The 12,046-nt window shown below is 39.8% G+C and overlaps 1 protein-coding gene across 2 annotated transcripts in view; it reads right to left on the reverse strand.

Annotated features, from left to right (window-relative positions):
• Positions 1-603: 603 nt before the first annotated feature.
• lrch4 (leucine-rich repeats and calponin homology (CH) domain containing 4) overlaps positions 604-12,046 on the reverse strand; it is a 49,506-nt gene continuing 38,063 nt past the window's right edge. Inside the window, exons 12-18 of one of the 2 annotated variants that reach the window (XM_037758565.1) lie at positions 11,872-11,926; positions 11,703-11,766; positions 11,092-11,193; positions 10,899-10,990; positions 10,115-10,252; positions 9,599-9,676; positions 604-884 (exon numbers count right to left, since the gene is read on the reverse strand). In XM_037758565.1, coding sequence (XP_037614493.1) covers positions 747-884; positions 9,599-9,676; positions 10,115-10,252; positions 10,899-10,990; positions 11,092-11,193; positions 11,703-11,766; positions 11,872-11,926 — 667 coding nt within the window. In that variant the 3' untranslated portion in view covers positions 604-746. Of the gene's footprint in view, positions 885-7,799; positions 8,877-9,598; positions 9,677-10,114; positions 10,253-10,898; positions 10,991-11,091; positions 11,194-11,702; positions 11,767-11,871; positions 11,927-12,046 lie in introns of those variants that run through there. The other variant, XM_037758564.1, reaches the window with a different exon arrangement.

A 12,046-nucleotide genomic window follows, 5' to 3' on the forward strand; every position in this document is an offset into this window, starting at 1 on the left:
GATTTATTATCGAAGAGTATAGAAATAAAGAGACGAAACTCTGGTGACAGACGTTGACGCCATTTTTGACTGAAAATGCGTATTATATTTATATATTTAATTGTTCAACACAGGCTATTTCAATAAAATATGAAAATAAAATAGAAATAATTGTTTTGCTTTTGTACATCACTTTGTAGGTGGACGTTTTACTGGCGTTCAGTAGTTGTTTTCAGTCCAAAATGGCGAAAGCGTAGCTCTGATGTTGCAATGGAACAAAGAATTGACTTTCACTTCTTGGCAATATACTGTATGTTCTTTGGTGTTATTCTAGCAGGCGAGTCACGCCAGACGCCCTTGATTTGCATAAAGTAGCCGAGACCTCAACTTTATGCAAATGAGGAGCGGCCAATTTGACGCCGCGCTACCAGAATGCATTGCACGGCTGCTTACATAGACAATGAACGGGAAGCGTGGAAAGGACGGAGGCTGACTCAAGTGACATCACTTGAGGACTGATTTTCTCATTTAACTCTGAGAGAAAGCGTACGTTGAATTATTCTTTTAACTTGTGTAAATTAATCTTTACTACGAGACATGAAAAAAGACAGCATGAAGCTTGAAGGCTTTTACAGTTTATCTTTTTATTGCTACCATGTATTTGATCTGTGGACACAGTACCGGTAAAGTCAATGGAATGAACATATTAAAACTAGCCCTGAGATGGATCTCTTTGGTGTAACACTGTTAAATCTTTGCAGATGCAGCTACGCTGTGCCAGCAGACGTTTCCTGTTTGGGGACCCGTTGGGAGCCATCGGCCAGGTCGACCAACGCTTGGACGGTCAGGGCCAGCCGACTCAGCCCCTCGTCCTCTACGATGAGCTGCGGGGAACACAAGGAGTCCTGGGAAGGGAGGAAGAAAGGAGTGAGCAGATGCAGGTAAGATACAAACATACATTTCTGTACATCTGTGAAGTCTGTAGAGGGAATAGGATCACACTGCCATGTTTGGAGGGGTAGCATATGGAGCTACGTTAGACTGTCATTACCTGTCACCGCTCTATTCATCTGGCATCTGTCAATCGTTTATCATAGAACATACGTGTGAAAAACAAATACCCATATAAAGAGAAGCTGACAGAGGCAAAGGGGCGATACATTACAAAAATTGAAATCAATTTATGATTTCGATCCTTATGAATTAGGAGGATCTTGACAGTTCCGCGACCAATTACGGTCACTGATGTGTTTTGGCGTGAGTGAACAGTTCAAAATATGTAAATCTTTGGAGGCCGATGTCTTGATATGATGATTGATGATTGTTATTAACACATCAGACAATACAATACATTTTACGCTCAAAGACCCAGAAACCAACCAACTAATGCTTTGCTTTTCTGTGCGTCAGTCAGTGTGTGGTCATTTGATGAAATACAACTTATATCAGGAATATGCACCAAATACTAAAATAATAAAGATCTTTCAAAAACAAGACAAGCCCACAAGATTAAGAAACAATGCAGAAACTGCCTGTTCTTTTTGTGGTTTAAATTCTCTCACAGATTTGCAATAATCAGATTGTCAAAATAAAAAATGGACCTGCTACCCACAGATCCAACCCAGAGTTAATGCCGTCAGATTAGTCTGAAAAGATGCTTTAATCACATAAAAGCAGTTTGGGACTTTAAAATATATTAAATAAAATGTAGGTGATGTCCTTTTTTAATTCTCCTATTGTTATTAATCTCCAAATAGGACGCTCTGGTTTCAACTGTTGATTCATCAATCACAACTATTTCCTGTAAGGCGATATAGGCTACAACCCATCTGTACACTGTGATGTGTAAGATATAAAAGCCAACCCGGCGGTGAAGAGTTAACACATTTATAAGACGATGCTCACTGGCTCTCTGTAGCGCAGCATGTCATTTCAATCTTCTATACAGAAACATCCACACAGTGTTGGAGTGTTTATTGCCTCCAGGGCTGAAATGAAAATCTATTAAATCAGACTTACTTCCACTTTCTCTTGGAACAAGCAACCAGGTTGCGTCAGAATGAAAAAGAACCACATACTCACTTACAGTGTACAATAGAACGGTGATGTGATGTTTAATGGAAAAGAAGGATCTGTGATCTGAATTGTAATGAAGTGTTTTCTGTCATTCATACCATGGCAGGCAGGACTTCTGTGGGTATTTGAATAGATATAGTCTGGTGTGAACACGGTCAGATGGGCAAAATATTCAATTCAATTTATATTTATACAGCGTTAAAATCATAACAGAAGTTATCTCAGGATACTTTTCATATAAAGCAGGTCTAGACCGTACTCTATAATTTAGAGATCCAAGAAGAGATGAGCAACAGTGGCAAGAAAAAACCTTGTGCAGAACCAGGCTCTGGGTGGGCGGCCTTCTTCCTTGACCCTGTTCTTGATCCTGTTCATTCTTTATCCAGCTAACTTGGTTGTCGGAGCACATTCAGAGTTTGATGAAGTTATTTTGAATAGCAGTGCACTCTTCTTGTGAAATAAAAGCAACATGCGTATAGTCGTAACCATGATCAGCATTCCATGACTGGATGACATGGCACCATGTCCACACACTATTTAATACTGATGCCCTCTATATGACCTACAGAGGTAAACGTGCCAACGGGTGGGATTCCACGCAAAATCAGACTCCAATCCGGCTTCGCTGCTGCCGTGCAGTCGGAGCTGGAGAACAGTAGTAGTAGTAATATATTATATATAGTAGTAATTATGAATGTCTGGTGAGTGTAGCTGTATAACAGTGTCTGGATCATGTGTGCTGTATGGTTTGTTTAAATAGCCTCTGATGTACTAATCCAGTTTCTCTGCATGTGCTGGGTGTGAGAGTGTATCTAGCCAGCTTACTCAATCATGATTTTGAATTGTTATCTTTGGTGGGTAGTTTTATTTGGTGATGAAGTGGTTGTTTTGACCAATAAACTGGTTGAGTTACTATTATATGGTGATGTGACAGTTATGTAGATTATTGTTCAGGGCAGTGCACAGAGGGTAAGAGATATGGGGGGTAGATAGGCTCCCCAAAAGTGAAGCCAAAACATCTGGATTTCCCCCTGGTGGCTGGCTGCAGTATAGGTCATAAAGCCCGCCCCCTCCATGTTAGCAGATGGGACATGGGCCAAACTAAAAAGTCAAAGTAGACGTCAAGTAAAATTTTTCCCAAAGATGGTTTCTGTCATTTTAGGTAGTTCGTATCACGCTGATGTTTGTTCAAGTGTTCATTTTTCTGATCAGGTTTTAATTCGTTATTTGATGCTATACATCACGTATATACGTCATGATTGACAGCTGTGAGTCTCTCTCGCTGACAAGCTGCGGCTGTGCTCGGTGGAGATGCGTCGTCCATCTTTACATACAGTCTTTGGGGCCCTCGATGAGGTTAACCCTGTCATGCCTACTCTGATGTCGTATGACTGTGATCATGTGTTGGCATAGCTTGATTCAGATGGTTATTTACACAGTGAAATAAGTTAACCTTGAGAATCAAGTTTTTTTTTTATCTTGCTGAGATTATTTGTGAGATTTGTTGTGTTGCCGGAACTCTTGTGACGGTCGTGGTTAAAGGCTCCACCGTGATCCGCCAACACTTTCTGTTATTGCATGTTTATCCTGATAGTTGTTTCATCAAATCTCAGGCTTAAAAATCAATCTGGATGGATTTGTAGTCACTCTGCACGGGTGCTGTCTGCTGTAATGGTTCTCAATCTCTTCCATTTTCACAGACAGTGAGTCATTCGGGCCCCCCTGGATCGTCCTCAGTGACCCCTGAAACCCCCCAAGAGGAACCCGCTCACCCACTAAAACATTTGCCGGTACGTCTCTGAGATTAAATCTCCATAATCAGCGCTGCTGACTCTGTAATGATTACTTGCCTATACGCATGACATGTAAATAATGACAATTGACTCCCAGCTCCAGTGGTGTGTGTGAGCAGAGCAGCGGGATGAAGTGATGCAGAGAGGGAAAACTAGAAAGGTGACAGCCCTATTTATTGAGTCTCCTCCTTCTGAATGGTTGCAGCTCACAAACCTACAGGGTGAGTTCTCCTTTTCTCTGACCTTGACTCAACACACTCACCTGCTCCAACTAGGGCCAGCTGGAGTTTATGATGGTAAAGCTGCTGTTTGGAGAGCACACAGGAGCTTTAGAAGAGGTTAAAGCACAGGGCACATCAGGATGTCTGCACGCCGGCTCACAATCTGACCACATTTCATCAGTGTCAGTGTGTTGTGAAAATGACTTAAAGCTGGTAAAATCAGAGGGAGCTATTCTGTTAACTCTGTCCTGTACTGATCTGAGAGTGTCTTCTTTTCCAACTCCACCAATTACTGCTGCATGTTGTGTATTTAAAAAATAAGTCTGGTGATATTCTATATTTGTTTTATTGTCAACAAATCCCATGCAATGACCAAAACCAACAATGTTTAGTCCGTCTCTTACTTCTAGCTTTTTTTTCTGCAACATTGTTTGTGATTGTCTGCAGCCCGTTTTGCTTCATTTGATTGTCCACTTCAAACTAAATGGCCACTTTACGCCTGTCTACATCGACTTCTGTTTCTTCCCTTATCCTTACACTTTACTGGGTCGTAAAAATGTCCAAAAAAGTCATAGAATAGTATGTCGAAAAAATTAAAAGTCATGGTATGGTATGTCGAAAGATGTCATATTATATAGTATGTAAAAAAAAGCCATAGTATGGTATATCGGAATAAAAATATTTCACAGTATAGTTTGTCGAAAAAATAATAGTTTAGTATATTGAAAAAATAAAGTCATAGTATAGCATGTCGAAAATAAAGTCATAGTATAGTATGTCGGAAAAAAAGTCATAGTATAATATGCGGACCAATATGGTGCGTTACGTTGTTGCGTTACGTTGTTGCGTTACGTTGTTTCGTTACGTTGTTGCGTTACGTTGTTGCGTTACATTGTTGCGTTACGTCGTTGCGTTATTATTTTAGCACAAACATTGTTTTTTCTAACCTTAACTACGTAAGGTTGTTGCTTAAACTTAACCAGACGTTTCTCAGCGTTAACCGCGTGTCATTGCGCATTTCTGCAAGCGAAATACGAGGCTGATATGAAACATATTTTTGAAACCGTCTTTGGTTCAGAAACTTCCACATTCAACTTATCTCGTGGTTTGCAGAAACATCCAACAATTTATCTGTCAACTGGGTTATAGTTCATAGATTACGTTCTATTCCAACAAATCTATAACTCCTCTGATCTAGATATCTAGCAGGATAACAATGGAGCTTAATGGCAAAGAGAATACATGTTAGTAGGTACATTCATTGTTGGCTTGGTTCTGCACATGTTGGATTTGTTGACAAGAAAAATACAAAACATCACCAGATTTATCCTTCACCCTACATTAGTTTAAAATTAAAATCTAACTTGTCTTGACATGTTACACTTGGAAATAGTAGTTTGACAATAAATAATTTCATACTTGACGTATGACAAGTCACAGTAAGATGTTGAGCAGCAGCAGATATCCTGATCACATTTAAGTTCTTGGCTGATTAAGCAAAAGCATAGCAGGCAAGCAGACAAACAGCACATGGTCAAAGTTTGTTTTTTAATAATTTCTTTACAGCGGGAGGAGGAAAAAAACTTTACATATAGATTTATATAAACTCAAAAATGATTCTCAATAATACAAGGGTCTCATATAAATATAAAATACAGCTGTATTTCTGTTCCGCTAACATATTAAAGAATATAGCGTGGTCTAAGCCAGTGAATGGATTACTGTTTGTTGCTTATCCAGTTTCATTTATAAAATATACACATTTCATTTTAACAGCAGGCTAATAAAAAAAGTGAGACATGGGACGGGAGGTTTTTTACAGTGGACATTCTGACCTCTAGACAACAGCAGAGATGTGGACATGAACTAAACAACCAATAACCAGTGTGCTGTACACCTTGTTAAATAAGTAAAGTTAGTTATAAAACTAGATTGCAACTTTAACAGAATGGCTTTTTTTTGGTAATGTGAGGCCCCAAAGTGTTTAATATTAAATCAATAAATAAAAAGACATTATGAAATATATACATGGACCAATAATTTGTGAAATATTTTATTTTATTTAATGCTTATTTTAATATGAACAGTTTTATTTGAGTTAACTTTTATTACATCGCAGACATTTATTTCAGTTTAATTATTTGGCATTGTTTTCCAGTCATATTTTTATTTTCCCCATCAAGCTAGCTCAACAACTGCTAGTTTTAATCATTTCTTATATTATTAATTTATGGCTTCATTTCTATGTTTTATACAATTTATTCATGTGATTTTTTTAAAATTATTTATTTAATATTGAAAACTTTGGGGCTACATATTTTAAGAGAAACAGTCAACTACATAAGAGTTGGGTTAGACCAACATAAATATCCAAACTGTTCACATCTGATATTATGATGCTCCTCTCTTTCCACAGTTACAGGGAAAAAGCCTATAAAATGCTATTCTAGGTTATTTATTGAATTAATTTCCCCCTAACATTTTGTACCTGAAGTCTTCCCTATGAATAATTCACTTTTACTGGATTCATTTGAGTTACATTATAAAGTTTTAGTGTTCCATTATTGTTCAAATGTTGTTTGAGGCCTTGATAAGAAACAAAAGATGTGCATTTTTAAGGCTTTGCAGGTTGAATCCCAAACATCTCACTATCGATATGAGCTTTCAAACCCCACATGAGTCCAATAAGGGTTATAATCAGATTCCAATCTGTGTTTAGTTGCAGACATTGACCTTCTGTGAGCATTAAGCCAGACACAGCGTGTGGTAGAAAACAGCAGAGGGTTGATGCTCTGTTAAATGTGCAGCCTCCAGGGAATCAATTATTTACCAATCACATGAAGGGTGGAAACTTTTAAACAATCAATGTTATTTTAACTCGGAATAATTGAATATTGATTGCATCTAATTTGATTGATTTCACAAAGCTGTATGAGTCTTTTAAACTAAATTAGTGACACCTCTGCTGTTTCACCTCACGAACAAAAAAATAAACAAAAACAGAACAGATACCAAAATAAATAAAAAAAGCAATAATTTAATAGCCTGTTTACATTTATACAAACATGACGTCAGCTGGTCAAACGGACCAGTGACTACAACGACAAAAAAAAAAAACTTTACACATGCATGACCTCCTGGAGGGGTTTGTACCGTCTGGAGGGAGATCGATGCAGCGACATCGCCCCCTGCTGCTCACAGCTAGCACAGCAGACATTAAAAAAAGAAGCAAGTCTCTGCAAGAGGTCTCAGTCAGTGTTCAGTAAGAGGCACTGTATCATCTGTCTCACTGTCACATTGTTGAGTTCTGTAACATCCAGGTTTCCACATTGAACTATCTGTCTCAAAGCTTAGAAAAATCACATTCACAGTTCAGTCTCGGGGGTTACGTCACCAGCTTCTCTCTCAGGACAAAACACACAGCCGGGAGTCTCAGAGGCAGAGCTGCTCTGAACGCAGAAGTTCAAATCTAGTTAGAACTTGCGAAATCAGCATTCATGCAAGCTACTTAACTAGTCAACTAGTCCTGAGATCTATCACTGTTTCCCAATTCCACACTATACACTAAAAAGCATACACTATGTACTAATGTTAGGAAAGTTGGTCTGCAAACTGAAGGATGTTTTCATCATTTTGCTGTTCGCCGCCTTTTCTCTCCCAAATGCGTTTGACTAACCTGTTTTTTGTTTTTTGTTTTAGACAGCGTGATCATCTGACTGCTCTGTTGGGATTTAGCTTTCACGATGTTGCCATGTTCCCCCATCTCAGCTATTTACTTGGTGAGTACAATGTTATCATAACCAGTAAAACGAATGGCTTTGAAAGTAAAACCCAAATTGTAATAAACTGTTAATATAATATATAGTACAGTAGTACATGCTATGCTATTTACATAATTCACAGTAACAATAAAGCTTCTGATATACTACTCATTACTAAATACTAATGGGTCAAATCAAGCTTTTATCAATCACTTGATGCAGCTTTAAGTTTAACTGTGCTTTCACATGCATGAAATATGAAAGGTATAGTATGGAACTGGGATTCAGCTGAGGGTCCTTTGCCCCGCCCATTCATGTCTCAACCAGTGAGAGAGAGTTTGTGCCTGCAGAGCAGCTCTGCCTCAGACAGTTAAAACAGAAAACTCCGCTGTGTGTTACAGACTGAAGGCTAAACTAGGCTAAGGCCCCTGTTCATCTCATGTAGTATGTGTCAGTATCAGTATCAGTGTAGTGCTTTCTACTCCTCTAAATGTCTAAATGAAGAGCTTCAGTGTGCTGTAGTGTATTCTGTTTCGTAAAAGGTGCTCGGCTGCGTGCTCTCTATGGCTCTAACATCCAACCAGTGCAGCTGTGAGTGTCAACACACACTACAGCCATGGAGGGTATGCATTGCTGAAAACACACACACTGTGAAGTATTGTCTGAGAGGACAACTGTGGAAGCAGCTGTGTATGTTGGCTTCACACTCTATAACAGTGACAGTGTGTGTGTTCTAGTGGGTCAGCCTGTAGAGCAGTTCAACAGTCATGTGTATATAAAAAGTACTGTGTGCTGCTCCTCTAGGTGAGCAGGTAGCAGTAGAGGACGTAGAGCAGGGCCATGGCCACACAGTAGAAGAGCAGGAAATCTGTGGACAGCAGCGAAGAGGAGGAGGAGGAGGAGGACGATGAAGACGAAGGTGAGGAGTGGCGGGGGGACCGGTCCTCCGCCGTCTCCCCCCCCTCAGCAGCCAGCAGGGCCGTCACACAGCGCAGCACAGCGGGCGGCTTACACAGAAGCACATCAGAGGACACACACACGTCCGTCTGGACAGGAGACGGAGGACAACACACACACGCACGCACACACGCACGCACACACGCACAGGAGGAAAATATAAGTAGTTATATTGTTAAAACTAGGAGACAAGAGAAGGACAACACAGAGTCAGGGTTGGGCTGATATATGGGCCAGATAATGGCATTTGGTTGAAAACGTTATTCAATTAAGCACAAAAGGCTTTCAGTCCAACCCTGAGAGGAATAATAGAGCAACACAACTGAGCTCAAAGCACATGGAGAATTCTACCTCAGCTAATTTCTGTTTTAAACATTGCATAATTGGGAAGAACATCACAGCAAGTGATGCATCCCTTTCTCATTTTACAGCTAAACCGTGCACTACAAGATGATTCTGAAAACATTTGAGGCCAGAAATAGGCATTAACGTAACAGAATATTGATTCATATTTGATCAGCGCTGCCTAGTTTGACCGTTTGGTCGGAGTTCACGAGTGATTGACAGCCAGCTCTCATAGACGGCAGAAGGACAGCGGACCTCAGATCAGCTCTTACTGCCTGTTTTCCCACGGTAAGTAAAATCTAGCAGATGCCGTTTAGGAGCACCGGAGGACACAGAGGCACATGATTTTTTTCACGTTACCTGTTTCATGTACTACTGTCACGATATAGCGACCGTTTTATAATCATATTTGCTGCAATCTCGCCTACTACTGCTTTAAAAGGACAGAGAGTGAGACAGTTCTTACCTCAGGGACTCCCAGCTTGCGACAAGCAGCAATGAAGTTTTCCACGTTGAGTCGACACTTCGCTGAGCTCAGTTTTGGCTGAAATTAATATTAGAAAAACACATTTAGGGAACTTCATGTTGGAGTGAAATGATTGCTTTTTTGTGATTCTCAAATAGTGGCTTTTAGAAAAATACCTTTGATCATATGTTAGTAAGAAGCCTCCCTGTTTTCACATCTGTTTCCTGTTTTCATTTGCAGTTAAAGCTAGGGTTGCTAGTGTTCTTCAAATACACTCGTTATATTTATAAGAGAAAAAAATCTGGTATCTGTGGCTTTCACAGGACTGCAATAGACGTCCAACCATTTCATTCAGCCCAATGATTGCTCATGAATTAGGCTGGAGCATCAGACCCCATGAGTGTATTAACCAAAGCTGTGTGTTATTTCTTCTTTTAAAGGTTACACAGCCTTGCTTTAATACTACAGTGTTAATACCAGTCTGGAGTGGATTATTGAGAGGCAGAGAGGACTCACCACTGCTGGGGAGGGAATGTGGATGATTGACACGGAGCGCGGTCGGATCTGGTTCACCAGCTGGCAGAGGACCGTGCCGTTGGATAAGGCCTCGCCCAGATCCTCCGCTAGAGTGATCTTCAGCCGAGACTCCAGAGTCTGAGGACGGAGTATTACAGCGGATCAGCATTAAAAAGCTTCTTTCACAGCGTTTACACCACAGGACACAAACACAGGGTTCTCCTGATGTTTTGCATACGTGTATAGAAACATCATACAAATTCAAATGGGATCACTTCGATTCTCCACGAGTCTCCCCTTTACACTTTATGATAATCACATACAGTTTGGGGCAAGTCATAGTCAGCTGTTGTTGCCTGTTGGGCTGCAGTTTGCCATGTTATGATTTGAGCATATTTTTTTATGCTAAATGCAGTACCTGTGAGGATTACTGGACAATATCTGCCTTTGCTTTGTGTTGTTAATTGATTTCCAATAATAAATCTATACATACATTTGCATAAAGCAAACATATTTGCCCACTCACATGTTGATAAGAGTATTAAATACTTGACAAATCTCCCTTTAAAGTATATTTTGATAAAAAATAGATACAAAATGTGTGATTAATTTGCGATGAATAAATAGATTCATGCATTTTTGTGAACAGAATCACTTGAATTTAAAGTTTGCCCTCAGACAACCAGTGAAGTATTGACAAATTTTACAATAAGCATATCAGACTACGTCATCGTATCCAACGACTGAACCAAAAACAGGTCTGTGTGTGTGTGTTGGGGTTTACCTTGCGTAGCTGTGTGATGTCTGGTCTCTCCTCTTTAGGAGAACGCAGCATGGTGCGAGACTCACTTCTGCCAGACTCACCCAGAGTAAACACTGACAAAAATGATAAAAAGACAACAGACAGCGTTGGAACATCTCTGCAGCAGAACTGGATGAAGGTGTGAAGTTAGTGTGTGTGTTGTGTCGTTGTGTACCTGTGGGTTTGACGTTGCTGCGGGAGGAGGCGCGGAACAGGAAACTGTTGGGTCTCTGGGCCTGACCGGGTGGAGGGGACGTCTTCGGCGAGGATGGAAATTCTGACACAAATATTCAGGTCAGGGTTACAGATTCACTCACATACAACAGCTTTATACCACTGAACTCATGACATGATGACAGGACAGAAGTGGACCTTAAGTTGATGTTTTTAACAAACTACTGTTTCCAAGATCAAGAACGAACTTTCACACTCTGAATAATAAAACAGATAATACAGAAGTTCTTTACTTTTGCATTCATTAAAAAGTGTAACGAACGGCCATAAGAGATTTTAATAATATTAAAATAATATTTAAAATTAATATTTCATATGGAAAATATTTAATAAATAGGTGCTTACATTTTCCTAATTTGACAAAAATCCTGACTTTGACTATAAATAAAAGTGTGATTTTTCATGTGATCTAAAAATGTAAAAGTGTAAAAATGTGGCATTTTTCCTTATCATACTAAATATAGTCTTTGGGCACAAATGGGTTGAGTAATGAAATAATAATTATAAATTCCTGCATGTTAAGATACATTTAAATAAAAGGGAGGTGCATACCTGTTCTGCTGCTGGAGCGTTGCAGAAGTATTGACGGAGACACGGAGCTCATCTGATCAGCACTCTAATAGAAGAGGAAGACAAGTCAGATTATTTATCAATGGAAACTCACAGTCCAGCTGCGCAGCTCTCAGCTCTGTTTCCTGAAGGAATACGGGGCACTACTCACCGCACATCGCTGCCGAAGACCTGAGTGGGAGTTGCTGTTCTCTGGAGAGCCACCACTAGGGGGAGACAAACACCACCGTTTGATCAGTACAGAAAGGCAACACTTCCCACACCCTCAAACTTCCCTCCATTTGTAAATCAGCATCGACTGAGGAAATGCAAAAAAGATGGAAGTA

Source organism: Sebastes umbrosus, chromosome 22 (genome assembly GCF_015220745.1).
Source record: "Sebastes umbrosus isolate fSebUmb1 chromosome 22, fSebUmb1.pri, whole genome shotgun sequence".
In the NCBI taxonomy this organism is placed as follows: domain Eukaryota; kingdom Metazoa; phylum Chordata; class Actinopteri; order Perciformes; family Sebastidae; genus Sebastes; species Sebastes umbrosus.